The sequence below is a fragment of the Aquarana catesbeiana genome, linkage group LG05, assembly GCF_042186555.1.
Source record: "Aquarana catesbeiana isolate 2022-GZ linkage group LG05, ASM4218655v1, whole genome shotgun sequence".
NCBI lineage: Eukaryota > Metazoa > Chordata > Amphibia > Anura > Ranidae > Aquarana > Aquarana catesbeiana.
The window spans coordinates 560,172,228-560,191,316 of record NC_133328.1 but is presented as its reverse complement, the minus strand read 5'-3'; the positions used below and the strand labels follow the sequence as shown (position 1 = coordinate 560,191,316).

The window sequence follows — 19,089 nt, the reverse complement described above, 5'->3', positions numbered from 1 at the left end:
TCCCAGGCCTCCTGCACATGGAAGCCTTAAAAACGCCTTGTTTGTAGGCATTCAGGAGGTTTTTTTTTTTTAATTGAGAAGAGCATAAGTATGAGTGACAAGCATACAACAAAGTATATGAAATTACACAGTAAAGCAATAACAATTTCCATATTGGCAAGGGAAAAGCATACCAACCGGTGAACAAGTGTATGGATAGAACGGCATTCTGTAAAAAGAACAAATATATCCTATACATCAAAATTATCACAACTTGTGCCACCATTCAGAGTTACAGCTGGATATGCAGTGATCTTAATGCAGCCCATTGTTGCATAAACATGCGCTTCATATATAAAAATCTGTGTTGCTGGTCAGTGTTTTTATGTGCATACATGTAAAAACGTGCATATATATGCATACGCCATACTCCCTTACTTGTACAATATAAGAATTTTGACATGTGTGTACTCGTACGTTTCAGTGCATGTGACAGGATGAGAGACACCACACACTGCTAGCTCAACAGGTAAAGGGGGTGTGAAAGGCCTCAGCCTTGATCTCCTCCTGGGCCCCGGCTCTGTAAGCGCACCCTCTAATGCGAGTATACAGCCCATCCTCTGGGGTGTTTATGCCAGGAATATCTGATATTCATACATCAGTACCATGTTCAAGTACCCTTAGGAGCTCAATCCATAGTTCCTGGCTCTTTTCCTGCAGTTTTCCAGTTTTTAGCACCCCCCAAACAATGGGGAAAAAAAAAACTCCTTTTTGGATTGAGTGAACCTTCAGTACCATGGACAGTGACACACTTTCAGTTAGAACAGCAAGAAAACACAAATTCAGTAAATATGCAAATAGCTCATTGTTTTTGTATTTTGGTTTGGTAAACCCCATTTGTCAGAAAACCTAATACGTTTGATTTTCAGCCTGCTTTAACTCAAAGACTTGGTGGTGTCATTACTGCTCACGGTATCCTTAACCATTTCAGGCTGTGTGATCTGAGCCAAAAGTGGCCTTTGAATCTTATATATACTCCTATGGAAAATCTACTAATTCTTCATTCCTTAGACAAAGCTCTACCGTACCCATTTGATGGAGTTCAAGGCTATGTCAACCCAATCACCAACGTTTTAACATGGTAATATATTTTCAGAAGTAATTTTTAATATTTTTAAGTTGGCAGCTTTCAGTAAAGTACCTGGTGATCTTGTCATGTTGAGGCACTCTTGTTATGAACTGATAACACTCTGTCCATGTCTTCATTTTATGCTCCTGCATTGTCACCTTGTCACACAGGATTCTGAAGGGGCTATGAGTAGCTGTTTCCAAACCCATTATATATGGTATACAGTGCCTTGAAAAAAAAAATCGTACCCCTTTAAAATTTTCCACATTTTGTAATGTTACCAAACAAAACTGTAAATGTATTTTATTGGGATTTTATGTGATAGACCAACACAAAGTGGCACACAATTGTGAAATGGAAGGAAAACGATTAATTGGGTTTTTCAATTTTTTTTACAAATATGTGAATATTTGTATTCAGCCCCCCTGAGTGAATACTTTGTAGAACCACCTTTCCCTGCAATTACAGCTGCAAGTCTTTTTGGGTATGTCTTTAACAGCTTTGTGCATTTAGAGTGACATTTTTGCCCATTTTTCTTTGCAAAATAGCTCAAGCTCTGTCAGATTGGATGAAGAGCCTCTGTGAACAGCAATTTTCTAGTCTTGTCACAGATTCTCAATTGGATTTAGGTCTGGACTTTGACTGGGCCATTCTAGCACATGAATATGCTTTGCTCTAAACCATTCCATTGTAGCTCTGGCTATATGTTTAGGGTCGTTGTCCGGCCGGAAGGTGAACCTCCACCCCAGTCAATTCTTTTTTCAGACTCTCACGGGTTTTCTACATAGCCCTGTAATTGGCTCTATCCATCTTCCCATCAACTCTGACCAGCTTCCCTGTCCCTGCTAAAGAAAAGCATCCCCACAACATGATGCTGCCACCATGTTTCACGGTGGATGTGGTGTTTAGGGTGATGTGCAGTGTTTGTTTTCTGCCACACAGGGACTTTTCTTTTGTCTCATGTGACCTGAGCACCTACATGTTTGCTGTGTCACCCACATGGCTTCTCGCAAACTGCAACTTCTTATGGCTTTCTTTCAACAATGGCTTTCTCCTTGCCACTCTTCCATAAAGGCCAGATTTGTGGAGTACACAACTAATAGTTGTCCTGTGGACCGATTCTCCCACCTGAGCTGTGGATCTCTGCAGCTCCTCCAAAGTTACCATGGGCCTCTTGGCTGCTTCTCTGATTAATGCTCTCCTTGCCCGGCCTGTCCGTTTAGGTGGACCGCCATGTCTTGGTAGGTTTGCAGTTGTGCCATACTCTTTCCATTTTCAGATGATGGATTGAGCAGTGCTCAAAGCTTGGAATATTTTTTTATAACCTAACTCTGCTTTAAATTTCTCCACAACTTTAGCCCTGACCTATCTGGTGTGTTCCTTGGCCTTCTGTTTGTTCACTAAGGCTGGCCATACATTATACAATTTTTTCTTGTTCAATTTTCCTTTATAATTACCAAAACCATCTAATATGAGGTAAAACCTAAACACTTTCAATTTGTATGCCGTCAGGCAAGCCCTTGCACTACATAGTTGAAGGTAAATCAAGGAAATAAAGGAAATTGAACAAGAAAATTGTATACTGTTTGGCCAGCTTTAGGTTCTCTAACAAACCTCTGTGAGGGCTTCACAGAACAGCTGTATTTATACTGAGATTAAAGAGGAAGTAAACCCTGATGGGTTTTACTTCCTCTTTATTTCCCTGCAAAGGTAAACCATAATGGGCTACTATGCATCGCATAGTAGCCCATTATGTCACTTACCTGAAACCGAAGCCTGCGTGCCACTGCTGTCCCCACTAGCAGCGAGCTTCTTGCCTGAAAACGAAGCCTGCAATGTCACTGCTGTCCCCACTAGCAGCAAGCGTCCATCTTCATCCCTCTTCCTTCCATGGCCGCGAACTCCAGCTCTGTCACTGGCCGGAGTCGCGTGATGTCACTCCCGCGCATGTGCATGGGAGCCGCCATTCATGGCATGACCCCTATTAGAAACGTCACGATGTGCCCTTTCTAAAGAGCGCATGCGCCGTAGTCATCGACGCTCGGCTTTTTTCTAAATATCTCCTAAACCGCGAAGGTTTAGGAGATATTTCAAGCACCTAAGGCTAAGCCTTAATATAGGCTTACCTGTAGGTAGAAGTGGTTATACAGGGTATATTCATAGATAATTTTTCATTCATAGCTAAGGGGGGGGGGGGTGGGCAGAAAAGGGCAGGCCTAGAGGACACACTTGTTGAATGCATATGACAGACCCCCCAGATCTTTTAACCACCGCTGTATTGGAAGATTATAGCAGCATGGGAAGAGGGAGCATCGCAAGAGGAAGACTGATCCTACTCTTCTGGGGTCCTCCACCAGCGTTCCTGTCTTCTCCTCTTCAGCAAGTCCCCGCATAGGAAGCCACTTCCTATGGTGGCACTCCTACAGGCTTGATCCTGAGCTGCACTGCCTGCGTTTGTCCATAGACACAGGTTGTGCTGCTTGGCCCCACCCCTTGCTCCCTCCTCACAGGATTTGATTGACAGCAGCAAAAGCCAATTGCTCCCACTGCTGCCTCTCTGTCCTGTGAGAGGGGAGAGAGCTGCAGCTCTCAGGTTCACCACGGGATTGAAATCGGGCTCAGGTAATAATAGAATAACAGAAGGTGTTTTTTATTTATTTATTTATTTATTTTTAACCTTTAATGTAGAGATTTTATTAAGGTAAAATATCTTTTATCTTTGGAACCACTTTAAGATGACAAGAAATTACCTGTCTCGGCTTGCTTGACAGCAAGGCTTGCCAGGACATGTGATTTATCAATGGCTAGAGCTTTTTATCTGCAATAATAATACACCTCCGAGGCCACAGCACAGATAGATATAGAGGGGGTTGAAATGCAAACTGCATGATAAAACATGGGATTAGGAAAGTGCAAAATAAAAAGAATTTATGCAAAAAGAATAACCACAGAGAAATGAAATGTAAAATGATTTCTTTTATGATTATTATTATTATTACACAAATGCACTCTGGTGACTATTCTGTAGATTAACATTCTTCTTAATGAGCTGCCTGCTACACTCCAGCCATTTGGTTCACTGACCATTGAGACAGTAACCATAAAATATGTTGATACTTTCAGTAGTGCGGCTCACTGGAAATTGCACTTATTGCTTCTTATCCAATTGATGTCTGATTACTAAGCAGCAAAAAATCTGTCACTGTGGAATTACATGTGTCTGGGTTCTATAGTGGTTTATGGCAGTAATAAATAGCTAGTTCTTTATTGAACTCATCTAAATGTCAACGCCATCATTCTGACAAATGTTATTACTGAGGGTCTGTTCACATTTCCCAAAAATGCACACTTTAGCACATTTTTGCATACAGTTGTGCTCATAAGTTTACATACCCTGGCAGAATTTATGATTTCTTGGCCATTCTTCAGAGAATATGAATGATAACACACAAACATTTCTTTCACTCATGGTTAGTGTTTGGCTGAAGACCTTTGTTATCGATCAACTGTGTTTTTATTCTTTTTAAATCATAATGGCAACAGAAACTACCCACATGACACTGATCAAAAGTTTACATACCCTGGTGATTTTGGCCTGATAACATGCACACAAGTTGACACAAAGGGGTTTGAATGGCTATTAAAGGTAACCATCCTCACCTGTGATCTGTTTGCTTGTAATTAGCATGTGTGTATAAAAGGTCAATGAGTTTCTGGACTCCTGACAGACCCTTGCATCTTTCATCCAGTGATGCACTGACGTTTCTGGATTCTGAGTCATGGGGAAAGCAAAAGAATTGTCAAAGGATCTGCGGGAAAAGGTAGATGAACTGTATAACACAGGAAAAGGATACAAAGGAATTGAGAATGTCAATCAGCAGTGTTCACACTCTAATCAAGAAGTGGAAAATGAGGGGTTCTGTTGAAACCAAACCACGGTCAGATAGACCAACTGAAATTTCAGCCACAACTGCCAGGAAAATTGTTCGGGATGCAAAGAAAAACCCACAAATAACTTCAGGTGAAATACAGGTCTCTCTGAAAACATGTGGTGTGACTGTTTCAAGATGCACAATAAGGAGGCACTTGAAGAAAGATGGGCTGCATGGTCGAGTTGCCATAAGAAAGCCATTACTATGCAAATGCCACAAAGTATCCCGCTTACAATACGCCAAACAGCACAGACATGAGTCTCACACCTTCTGGCACAAAGTCATATGGGGTGATGAGACCAAAATTGAGCTTTTTGGCCACAACCATAAACGCTACATTTGGAGAGGAGTCAACAAGGCCTATGATGAAAGGTACACCATTCCTACTGTGAAACATGGAGGTGGATCGCTGATGATTTGGGGATGTGTGAGCTACAAAGGCACAGGAAATTTGGTCAAAATTGATGGCAAGATGAATGCAGTAGGTTATCAAAAAATACTGGAGGAACATTTGCATTCATCAGCCAGGAAGCTGCGCATGGGACGTATTTGGACATTCCAACATGACAATGATCCAAAACACAAGGCCAAGTCAACCTGTCATTGGCTACAGCAGAATAAAGTGAAGGTTCTGAAGGGGCCATCTCAGTCTCCTGACCTCAATATCATTAAGCCACTCTGGGGAGATCTCAAACGTGCAGTTCATGCAAGACAGCCCAAGAATTTACAGGAACTGGAGGCTTTTTACCAAGAGGAATGGGCAGCTTTACCATCTGAGAAGATAAAGAGCCTCATCCATAAATACCAAAAAAGAATTCAAGCTGTCATTGATGTTAAAGGGGGCAATACACGGTATTAAGAACTGGAGTATGTAACTTTTGATCAGGGTCATTTGGGTAGTTTCTGTTGCCATTATGATTTAAAGAGTAAACACAGTTGATTGATAAATGTCTTCAGCCAAACACTAACCATGAGTGAAAGAAAAGTTTTTGTGTTATCATTCATATTCTCTGAAAAATGGCCAAGAAATCATAAATCCTGCCAGGGTATGTAAACTTATGAGCACAACTGTATACTGTACTGTACAATATACTTTGGAATTGCTTCATTTTTTACATGCAATTTCTTTGTGCATCTTAAAGAGTAAATCCACTTTTGTTAACATAAAAAACATTCGCCTCTGGGTGATCAATGTACGTTTTGCCATATTGCATAGAATTTTACAGAAAATTTAGTGCTGCAGATTGAAAAGGAAAGGTAATTTTTAACCACTTACGCTCCGGAAGATTTACCCCTCTGCATGACCAGGCCATTTTTTGCAATGCAGCACTGCATTACTTTAACTGGCAATTGCGCAGTCGTGTGACGTTGTACCCAAATAAAATGTTTCTTCTTTTTTTACCACATATAGAGCTTTCTTTTGGTGGTATTGGATCACCTCCTGCGTTTTTTGTTTTTTTTTTAACTATGAACAAAAAAAGGCCGACAGATTTGAAAAAAAACAAAACAAAACAATTATTTTTACTTTCTGCTATAAAACATATCCAATCAAAAAAAAAAACCGAATTTCTTTATAAATTTAGGCCAATATCTATTTTCTGCTATATATTTTTGGTAAAAAAAATTACCAATAAGCGTATATTGATTGGTTTGCGCAAAAGTTATAGCATCTACAAACTATGGGATTTATATATATATTTTTTTACGAATAATATCAGCGACTTATAGCGGGACTACGATATTGCTGCGGACATTCGGACACTAATTGACACTTTTGACACTTTTTGGGGACCAGTGACACCAATTCAGTGATCAGTGATATTAAACACACTATTTAATTTACATTGTCTCTTCTATTTCTGTATGGATGATGGCACTGTAATTCATTTTATTAAAAAAAAAGATCCAAGTACCTTTTTTTCCTAATCAATATACAGCTGTCACATGACCCAGCTCTTTCCCAGCCAGTCTGTAGGAAGTCATAAGCAGGAGAAGCTTCTAGTCCTCTGCTGCTGGTCACATGTTCAAAATAAATATAACAGCCTTTGGAATATAGAGTATTAATGGTTAATATTGATAAACTGTTTAAATTGTCTTACAAATACATATATTTGAAATTAAATCTTTATGATTTTTTGGCAATAACATGGCGTGGGTGGATCTCTGTCAATCACAGGTTCAGTCACGCCCCTCCAGCCTGTATCTTAGAATAACAGGGAGGTAAAGCCTCCATCAATCAAGATCTAATATCCTGCCCCCATTGTGTTTAATTAGTGGGCATGGAGGAGGAGGGACTGAGTGGGCTGTAATTTCCCACTGTGTTTACACATCCGAGCAGTCACATGGGCTGCTCGGATGTGATAGGGAGGAAATGCCCAGCATAGAAACTCACTGAAAACTGAGCATGTGCAGAACTGCCATGACTGCTCTGCAAAATCCCCAACTACAGAAGGAACATGGATATGAGGGGGACACAACTGCAAGATCAACCAGATTTTTTGCAGAATGCAGAAAACTAATCTTAATGAGTTAGTATGAACAGCAACTAATACAGAATTGATAGTTTTCAGGGAGTGGTAGAGCAGCAACTGCCATGCATTCAGAAGGCAGTCCTGCTGCCTCCTGAATATTGGTTGGTTGTTTTTTTCTAGGTTCACGACAATGCAGCCGTGAGCCAAGAATTTGGCTCGCACTTGCGGTGTGCTCCCATTGACTTTCGGTGCATTTGACAGGCGGTGCCACCTTTTCAAAGCTAGCCAGAGTTCAAATTTTCGCTGTCGCAAAGCAGAACACTGACACTGCTGGGCAGGCGCCACCATCTTGTATGTGATGTTCGCAGCCCCAGCAACTTAGAGCTATTACTCAAGTGTCCCCCTTCACTCCTCCCCTATCAGCTATTTGTTGGGAGGTGAATGGGGAAGCATAGGAGCTTGACCAGCACAGAGAGTAACTAGACACTTCTAGAAGAGAAGAGGGCCATGATGTGCAAAGAGGGGAGGGGGCTGTGCTTGGGGAATTGACTTTCCTGGAGTAGGTAGATTTCCAGCAAGCTCCAAAGTACATTGCAATTTAATAAAAAAAAAAAAATTGATTATATATATTGGAAAAAAAAAATACTGCAGATAAACATTTTAAATACTTTAAAATGCTATTAGTTGTATTTTTAAGTTGTGTCTCTTTAAACCATTTTCTTTCTGTGCTTTCTAATGCCAAAGTTAATTAGAGTTCAGATATAACCTGCTAACCGTTTTGTCTCAGTTTCTGAAAGTAGGACAACTATTTTGGAGGTTAGCTGATCTTGTAAACCAGTAAAAAACAATGTTGTCTGTGACATTTAGGAGTCAGTGTTGTGTCTGTGCCCAGCATTCCATTGACAGCGATGACATTCTGAGAAGGAAAGAGACCACAGCACCTATTTTTATTTTTTTTTTTATTATTTCACATCTATGACAGTTAAAGGGCCTGGGGCGCTTCCACTTTCTGCATTCAGTTAGTAATAAATAACAATGTAAATACATTCAGATAGGTCTGTCCGAATGGCTGGTGCACCTGAACACTTTCCAGCCTGACAACTCTTTAGAGCTATAGATGCCAGTTGGATGACATCTCGGTGCCAAGGATTCAGCTCTTTTGTAAGCCCTGCTCCGAAAGACATAATTAGAAAAATGTAAAAATGTAATTTATTGTGTTTATATTGAGATTTATTACTAACTGAAAGTGATTCAAAAGGAAAGGTTTTTTAAAAACCAATAACAAACATGTTTTACTTACCTGCTCTGTGCAATGCTTTTGCAATGAGCAGCTCCGATCTTCTTATTTTTGGGTCCCCCCGCTGGTGGTTTTGGCTCCTCCCCCTGCTGAGTGCCCCCAATAGCAGGCCTCTTACTATGGGGGCATGCAAGCAGGCTTACTCATTGAACTACTCTCTGACCATTCACACACCAAGCGTGGCTCAGCCCCCTGCTCTCCTTTTTTGGCTCACTGGCTGTGATTGACAGCAGCAGGAGCCAATGGCTGTGTGGCCCAATGAGGAGAGAGACCCAGGAGAGCCTCTGCCCTCATGCACATTGCTGGATCGAGATGGGGCTTGGGTAAGTATAAAGCGGGTGGGGGGGGGCATCAGGTTGGCTGCACCCAGAAGGTTTTGTACCTTAATGCATTCCAACATTGACTTTTTTTAAACTTTATGCTGCTAGCATTAGTAAATAGATAGGAAGGCATCTTGAATTTACTACTTTTAAACTTTATCCATTCCTTCAGTTACTTCATGGTTTCTATGCCTAGGCAAATTCCATAATACATCCCGGGAGTCTTCAGGAGGGGAGGCGGGCTTTCTCAACTAAGGGCAGATGGATTCCAGGAAGTAAATGCTACATAAATCATCTGCCACAATCAGAAATACTAGGGAGTGTTTAGATACAGTGTAGCTTTAAGGTAAAAAGCCTTTAGAACCACTTGAATGCAATAAATAGAAGATCAGCGGAGAGATTGGCTTTAAAAAGGCGGGTGATTTTATTGCCTTTTCTTTTTATTTTAAATAAAAACTGCACTTTATTGTTTATGGTGATGTTTTGAGGACAGGCCTCTTTTTTTTTTTTTTTTTTTTTCATTTTATTTATTTCAGGTACTTATATAGCACCATCAATTTACGCAGCGCTTTACATATAGATTGTACATTCTAAGGAGCTTACAATCTAAGGTCCCTAACTCACATTCATACATACACATACTAGGGCCAATTTAGACAGGATCCATTTAACCTACCAACATGTCTTTGGAGTGTGCGAGGAAACCAGAGTACCCGGAGGAAACTCACACAGGCACAGGGAGAACATGCAAGGCAGGTAGTGTTGTGGTTGTGATTCGAACACAGCGACCCTTTTGCTGCTAGGCGAAAGTGTTAACCACTACACCACTGTGCTGTGGCTATTGTATTCTGACAGCTGGCACCAGTGGCTGCCAGAATACCCAAACAGCAGATGCATCTGATTGGATACAGCTGCTGTTTGGTCATCAATTTTCCACCTCTGTCCTTTGATTTTGCAATCAAAGGATGTCTAGTTGGGAGGGTACCCACAAGGAAATCTTCAGCCAGTACATTAAGAACCAGACAAATCAAATATCGCTCCTAGTACAACCAGCCTAACTCTTATCAGGCAGCCTTTAGATCCTTTTCACACTGGGGCGGTGCAGGCGTGTAACGCTGTTATAGCGGCGCTTTTGTGGGTAATACCGCCCTTTGTTGCGGCGCTGCCAAAGCGCTTTGCAGACGTTTTGACAGGGCTGCCCATTCAATTCAAAGGGCAGGGCGTTTTGGGAGCGGTGTATACACCGATCCCGCACTGCCCCAAAGATGCTGCTTGCAGGATTTTTTTTTCCCTTCCTGCAAGCGCACCGCCCCAGTGTGAAGGCACTCGGCCTTTCACACTGGGGTGGCTTGAGAGGCACATTTCAGGAGCTTTACAGGTGCTATTGTTAGCACTAAAACGCCTGAAAAGCGCCCCACTGTGAAAGGGGTCTTATAGTGTCTTCCACACTTGCACAATGCTGCCATCTCCTCTAGAACAATGTGGAGAGCCTTTTTAAACTTTTGTTTAGCAAGTATTCTGTGGATACATGGTACAATATTTTCATCCCTGAACCATATACATATGTACATACACTATATTACCAAAAGTATTGGGATGCCTGTCTTTACATGCACATGAACTTTAATCACATCCCAGTCTTAGTCCCTAGGTTTCAATATTGAGTGGCCTACCCTTTGAATCGATAACGGCTTCAACTCTTCTGGGCTGTCCACAAGGTTTAGGAGTGTGTCTATGGGAATGTTTGACCATTCTTCCAGAAGCACACTGATATTAGACGAGAAGGCCTGGCTTGCAGTCTCTGCTCTAACTCACCCCAAAGGTGTTGAGGGTTGAGGTGCAGGCCAGTCGAGTTCCTCTACCCCAAACTTGCTCACCCATGTCTTTATGGACATTGCTTTGTGCAATGTCTTTGTCCAAGACATTTTGGACAATTTCATGCTCCCAACTTTGTGGGAACAGTTTGGGGATGGCTGCTTCCTGTTCTAACATGACTGTGCACCAGTTGGGAGCATGAAATTGTCCAAAATGTCTTGGTATGCTGACGCTTTAAGAGTTCCCTTCACTGGAACCCAACCCCTGAAAAACAACCCCACACCATAATCCCCCCTCCACCAAATGATTTGGACCAGTACACAAAGCAAGGTCCATAAAAACATGGATGAGCGAGTTTGGGATGGAGAAACTTGACTAGCCTCAACCTCATAGAACACCTTTGGCATGAATTAGAGCGGAGACTGTGAGCCAGGCCTTCTCGTCCAACATCAGTGCCTGACCTCACAAATGCGCTTCTGGTAGAATGGTCAAACATTCCCATAGACACACTCCTAAACCTTGTGGACAGCCTTCCCAGAAGAGTTGAAGCTGTTATAGCTGCAAAGGGTGGGCCAACTCAATATTAAAACCTATGGACTAAGACTGGGATGCCATTAAAGTGTGTGTAAAGGTAGGCGTCCCAATACTTTTGGTAATATAGTGTATGTATCTGTTAATGTTACATAATGAATAAACTAAGTCATAAAAAATGTTAAGCTGATAAAGCTAACCTCTTCATGAAATCTAGTATCTTAGCTGTCTCTGGCTTCAGTACTTTGCAATGACCCAAAGCAAGCTTGGCGTAAGGGAAGTTTAGGTGAGGTCACAGCTCCTGGTCTGCATACTTGCTCCAGATCATTGGCTTAAAGAGTCTTGAATGCCTTTCAGTCAACATGACAGCCAGGTCACTAGCATTTTCAGGTGAGAAGATCCCTGAAAGACCTAACAAGCCAGCAAACAATTTAGCTTGCTAGCAACCAGACAATATTTTTTCTTTTTATAAAGGAGGTAGCCTTTATTTTAAAAGCTGGCTCTGAGGAGCAACAATTCAGTGTAACCTGTTAGATATATATTTGGCTTCCAAGCCGAGGATGTCATTAGGTTTGTTTGTCTCTCCCTTCCACAGAACATTTCCCTTTATTGTTGAATCCATGACCTTTTAATTCCGGTAGTTTATAAAACAGGAAGAGTGACCTTCTGCTTCTTCCTCCAGGCTATAGATTATAATCTGGAAATGTATACTGTGCTGATATGTTTACAGTAGCTTTTGACCTGACTTCCATGAAAATATCAGGAGGCAGCCCAATTAAAACCAGATCTTGACTAAAGCTGTGAAAAGCCAAGAGACTATTAGAAATTATATGGCAAACAAAGGTATACAAAACGTGTTAAATTCCTAAGGCTTAATGTACACGGGATGTTTTAAAACCTCTCACAAACGATCTAACTTGACAGATAGTAACCGATGTTTAAAAACGTCCGTTTAGCCGCATTTATATGCCGCGTTTGCGTTTTAGAAATGTGTTTTTTTTTTTTGTTTTTTTTTCAAATGGTCAAAAATGTATTTCCATTAAAAACGCCTGTAAATGAAATGCGGCTAAGCGTTACCGCGTTTACAAGCTGTTACAGACGTTTGGCGTTTAAAATGCCTCTGAACATCCATCCTGAACGCATTTTTTTGTTTTCCAAAAAATGCTTCTAAACTCAACTGCCTAGAAAGGACTATAAATGACCCTGTGTACATGTACTGATAACAGAGGAGAGTTCAGGAGCAGTTGAAAAAAATGCCCAACTGCTCCTAAACATCCTAAAATATACCTATACACTAATATGCCAAGTCTAGCAAGTATATGGATCTGTCATTGTAAGACACTGCAGAAAGGCAGGCAAGTTTGTTTTATTGCACAAAATGCATAGCATGTCCAGGGATCCGCAAATCATATCGCCCGGCCCTTCTGTTTGATGCGAATCTGCTGCAATTTTCAATTTGCCTTTATATGCTAGAAATGCCGTCTATCCTCTTGTCTACAAAACTGCCAAAATTTAGTCTTCGCCCTGGTTCACATTGCATGTCAAATCGGCGGCAGTTGCCGGCAATGGCACCGCCCTAATAGGTGGGACGCTACATTTGCGGCACCGCACGATTTTCAAAAAGTAGTTTCTCTACTATTTTTTGCGATTTCCATTGATATCTGTGCAGAAACCCGCACAGATGTCTGTGAAATCGGGATTCACGCGGCTTCATTCCCGCAGCTCAGTGTGAAGCTGGGCTTCTAGCCACTTCTATGCAAATCTGCCTTCCAGCTACTTCTATGCAAAATCGTTTGTGAGTCGAAGTCTCGTCGAATTGAAACAGTTATCTCAGAATGCCACTATTGTCTATGCTGTGAAAGTTTGGAACCCATCATTCCAAACTCACACAGGACCCTTTTTTAACTGGATCAAATATGCACCGCATAGATGTGAACGTCCTTTATAGAAAACAATGTATTTTCAAATGCCATGCCAATCTTTGCCCTTTGGATCACATCAGATTCACATCAGTGTGATATGGGACTAAGGCTTCATTCACACCTGGGATCACGGCAGAATCGTTGCGGTTCTGCCCGCATTCTCAAAACGCACTATGATCGCAAAATGAAGGTTCAGGTGGCATTCATTTTAATGCCACTCGGTACTTTTCATACTGCAAGGTCATTCGGTGCTCATCATACTGCAAGGTCTCTACCCTCCCTGCTAGTACCTGGGTGCGGAGATGGGCAGGGAGGTGAGTAGGGGATAAACAACAAAATGTTAAAACCTTATTTAAATATGGTTTCAGTTAAAATATATATATATTTTTTTTTATCAGGACAAGTAGATTGTCATGAGGGACAAGTAGATTGGGAACCCAATTTAGTCCCTTGGACAAGTGTATGTCTGTATGTGTGTGTATGTATATATATATATATATATATATATATATATATATATATATATATATATATTTATTATAAAACATTTTTTCTATTTCCACACCCCTGATGTCTCTTCTGCAATAAAGAGCCTGTCTGCTCGCAGGTTTTTCCTTTAGCTCTGCTTTAATATACAGTGTGCTCCCAGAAGTGCCCTTATTGCATATCTATTTTTTCATTTGTGACTATAGATATACTTTAACGCTATCAGAGGCGCCACATTTTAAGAGCTCTTTATGTATTGCTCTAATGCTTAGATTGAGTTCAGGTGCCTAGCCGCAATTGCCTTACAATCTGATTCTGGACCTTGGCAAATATACAAAGTTTATAGTTTAATCAATCGCTTCTTTTAAAAGCTTCCAATAAAGTGTCCCTGTTTGTTTATATTCTTTTCTATGGCAAAATCTGTAAACAATCAGTAGTGCATTTAAATACCTGTGGTCTTAGTATTAGTTGCCGCATTTCATTGCAATAACTCCCCTGGGGTTTTGTACTGTGCTGGTGTTGCCTATACTGTCATCAGTGCATTGTGCAGCTGCTCTAGGTGAATAGAGATCTACTATGGATACTACTTCCACGCTTATTTTATATTTTTTATGCTACACCCTTTCTCTGCCATTTTCAAATACTTATGGACATCTGATTTTTTTTTTTTTTTTTACTAGTCCTTGACATGCCAATGTTCTACTTTCAGCAGGTAATCACAAGTAGAAGTTACCCCGCTCTATAGGATGCTAGGAATGTGTCCTGGAAGGCAGATAATCTATCAGTGTTGCTTGGGTTGTGGTCTCTTTAAGACAGTTGCAGTACTTAGGGATTCTCACCAATGCAAGGCGAAGGGTTGTAGGGTGGTCCAGTAAAGATGTAAAATTGACTTGCACTTTTCCCAGGACTATAAAGGCCTCACAAGGGACCGAAATCAGGAGGCCCAGAGAAATTTTGGGTGGGAATGAGCTTCTGACCCGAACTGTGGTTACTGTGGTCCTGAATGGGTCACCCAACCTTCAAGAGAGAGCTGAAAGGGGCAGGAAACACTCAGCAGGTTTCCATGAAGTGTAATGTCAAGCAGGACATGCTTGTGAGACGTAGTTGTGTACTGTGTGGGCTACTAAGATGCTGCCGAACTGTGGTATTGCTCTGTTTCGACCCCTGGAGTTGACAGACTTTAAACCCTGCTATAGGACAAGGGTTATGCTGGCAGTGAGCTGTATTATTGCTTTAGTTCCATGAGTGTATGGACTGTTTGTTTTGTTCATGCTAAAGAAAGCTAGGTTGTTTTGCCTGTGTTGGAAGAATAAAGACTGTTTGCTTTTGCCAACACAGCATGGTGACCCATACTTCAAATATCACATCGCACCATTGCATTCTGTTAAAGCAATTGTAAAGAATTTTTTTTCTTTTAATAACGAGCATCTCTATACTTACCTGCTCTGTGCAATGGAATTGCACAGAGCGGCCCCACACCTCCTCTTCTCGGGTCCCCTGACAGCCTTTCTGGCTCCTTCTATCTGTCCATTGCCCCCACGGGAAGCCACTTCCCATGGGGACACTCATACATGCTTGCTCCTGAGCCCCGCTGCTGCATCCATTGACACAAACAACAAGCCCTGTCCCCTCATCACTGGAGTCGATTGACAGGAGCAGGAGCCCACTGCTATCATTCTGCTTAATGAGGAGGGAGACAGAGCAAGAGCTGCTGCTATCATGCACGTCACTGCATCAGAAAGGGCTCCAGTAAAAATAAGGGGGGGCTTGGTGGATCCTGCAGATGAGAAGGTTTTTTATCTTACTGCATAAAAATGGATTAAGGTATTAAAAAACCTAAGGCTTTAGAGTCACTTTAAACTTCATTGCAGAGTGAAATGTACTATACAGTGCCATATTTGTTATTGTACTCCTTAAAGGAGTTGTAAAGTCTCATGGTTTTTCACCTTAATGCATTCTATGCATTAAAGTGAAAAACCTTCTGTTCTGCAGCTGCCCCCCAGAGCCCCCTTTTTTCTTACCTGAAGCCGATCAATCCAGCGACACGCACAAGCCCAGCAGTTCCAGCCGCTGTCTTGGGTCCTCATTGGATAAATTGATAGCAGCAGGAGCCATTGGCTCCAAATCCAGTGACATGGGATTCGGGCGGGGCCGAGTCCTGCTGTCTGTATCAATAGAGGCAACAGCAGGACTCGGGAGCACGTCCGCACAGGTGCCCCCATGTAATGCAGCTCTCTGTGGGGGCACTCGATAAAGAGGAGGAGCCAGGAGCCCTGCCGGGGGACCCCATAAAAGGAAGAGTGGGTCGCTCTGTGTGAAACTCTTGCACAGAGCAGGTAAGTATAACATATTTGTTATTTAAAAAAAAAAATCAAACCTTTACAATCTACTTTAAATATATTGTGATGTTAATTGTTTTATGGATTGAACATTTTAATGTGTAGGCCACCTAATGTTTCCCACGTCTATCCAGCAAGGGCTGTCATTCTTGAAGCAGTCTGACCCCTTGTATAATGTTAGAAACTGATGCATTGAAAAAGCCAAAAGGTACCATCCCTCCATTAGTACATATTTTCAAAGTCTGTTCATTAATTTTCAGTAGCCTATTCTAGAAATGGGCTTGGGGGTTTCATTTCCCTTTTATATGTATACCTGTGTGGCAAAGATGGTTGACTTATGAATGGCAGGATCTCGGTCTCCTGTATAATTGCGTATACTCTGTCTTTTTGGACCATAAAAGTGGAAGTTAACCCTAGAATTATTCATTGAACATTAAGCTGCCATATAACATATGTACCTGGATAAATGGATAGCACCACGTTTGAATTGTGTAGGTGGTTTGGTTGTCCAGAAATTCTCATTGGAATTGCTGGCCATTTACCATCAACATCATGCAACTGAAAGTGTCACTTGGACTCACTTATGTTATCTCATTAGCATCTGGGCACAGAAAGTGTTTCCCAGTCAGCCTTTCCAGTCACAAGACTTAGATAACTTGAGAGGCTGAGCCAACATGATGTCAATGGTAAATGCCCAGCAGTTGCCAATGCCAACTACTGAACAAACTAGAACGTGAACAGAATCCAAACATGGTGCTATGCATTTATCAATGTACCAGTGTTTCTGGCTGTTTAACATTCATAGAGTAATACTAGGATGAACTTACACTTTAAATGTCCAAACATAAAACACAAGGAAAAACCAAAACTACATCTAAAGCCTGACTTTTTTCTTTTTGGATAGAGTAGGTAGATAATAAAAGCCACTGTGGGTGTTTTCTTTTTTTCCCATCTGTATCTCAGGGAGATTTCCTTCTATTCCTGTCCTGCAAAGTCAACAGTAAGTGAGAGGATATGTTTTCAAATTCCCTCTTAGGTAGGAATAAGTGTCCACATTAGAAGATTTCTCCATTTTGTTTGTGTTCTTACTTGTTCTATGCCCTCACCATCTATCCAAATGTTGTACATTTTTAGTTTTTTATTTTCACTTCAGCTGATAATTGTAAACAGGACAAACAGAGAGGGTGAATCTCCCTAATGGAGGTAAAGACAGCAATAAACACCTAATAGGTGCACTAATTCTCCCCATTCTATCCAAAACTTAAAGAGGAGTTCCACCCAGGGGGGCCGTCAAAAAAAAAAAAAAATTAAATGTCAGCAGCTACAAATACTGCAGCTGCTGACTTTTAATTGGACACTCACCTGTCCCTGGGTCCAGCGATGCGGGGGATCGAAGCCCCGCTCGTCCCCCCCCTCCGCTCGTCGGCGCCGGCATTTCAACTGTGGGCACCGGGCTGTGGCTTCACAGCCTGGCACCCACTGCGCATGCGCGAATGGCGCCGCGCGCCGTGATTGGCCGCTCAATCACCTGGGACCTGTAATGGGTCCCAGATGATTGACAGGAGGGAGGGAGCAGAGCGGAGCCCTTCCTGTGCCGAGGAGGAAGTGATGTCACCAGCCCAGGCTAAGGAACAGGCAGACTACGAGGGACCACCTAGCAACAGGCATTTAGAGGTAAGTGAAAAAAAAAAAAATATCCAAATGTTTTTTTGTTTTTTTTTTTGAATTTTTCCAGGTAGTTTTGTTTTTTGGGTGGAACCCCACTTTAAGTAAAAAAAAAGTTTTGCCTTTATACTTTAAGGCCTTACTCACAGGGACAATGGATGGGCAAGTCTTGTGAACATGGCGCTGCCTGGAAAACGGATCAAAAAGAATTTTTGAATACATTTAACTGGAACTGATTATAATACTAATTATTATTAAGCATAGCTTTAGAATGTGTTATGCGAAGTGTGAATTTGTTTTGCTTAATTTTTTTGTGTATCGCTTTTTTTTATACAGGATCAGTGGTTCTGGCGTGTTAGAAATAATAAAGTCATGGATGGAAATCCTATGCAGATCACTTACTTTTGGAGAGGATTGCCTCCCAACATTGATGCAGTTTATGAAAACAGGGATGGTAACTTTGTCTTCTTTAAAGGTGAGATGCTTTGTTTGTCTGTATTTGTGTCTATAGTTTATATTTCTGATGGGTCACAGCTTGGACCACTTTTCACTCAGTCATTTGCCAGAAGTGCCAGTGACCAGACATACTGTATATACTGTATGTGCTATTGGAGAACCTCAGCCATAATGTGTCATCCTTATCCTCTTGCTGCCTTCACAATATCCAAGTAATTGACAAGCTTGATTTGTGGTTCTGGAGTTCTGCTTTTCATTTTAAATTATGGGCACCACTTGCATAGCATCTGTATGAATGTCTAAGTTTTTGTAATGATCTTCAGAGTTCTCTAGGTTTTACTCACATCCCAAATGGTAAATGGTTCTAACCATACTTGACCTGGTGTGCTATTGTGATAGGGACTTGAATATTCAACTCCACCCCAGAGGAGCTTACAATATTAACTGTATGCTCTTTGTAAACTGCAAACTGAGAAAATGTGGCTGACCATGTTCTGAAACTGCTGGTTATTTGTCTGTCATGCTAATCTCCAATTGTTTCAGTGTTTTCAGAGGCCTTGAATTTGAACAAGTATGCAAATTTGGATCTCTGAGCCTGGGTCATGGTTGATGTCAGAGTCCAGAGCCAGGCAGCTGACATTTCAGAAGGTCGTCAGCAGTGGCAGCCTCTATATTTCTCTGAGGTTTGCTTTTAGTTTAAAATGTTTGTGTGAAACAATTACACTCTATGCAGTCTCTAAGGATGTG

At 41.5% G+C, this 19,089-nt stretch overlaps 1 protein-coding gene across 3 annotated transcripts in view; it reads left to right on the top strand.

The window, feature by feature from the left end:
* The window catches only part of MMP16 (matrix metallopeptidase 16), a 325,636-nt gene that overhangs the window by 267,909 nt on the left and 38,638 nt on the right, over positions 1–19,089 (top strand). For all 3 annotated transcript variants that reach the window (XM_073631917.1, XM_073631916.1, XM_073631919.1), the window contains one exon: positions 18,223–18,361. In XM_073631917.1, coding sequence (XP_073488018.1) covers positions 18,223–18,361 — 139 coding nt within the window. The remainder of the gene's footprint in view (positions 1–18,222; positions 18,362–19,089) is intronic.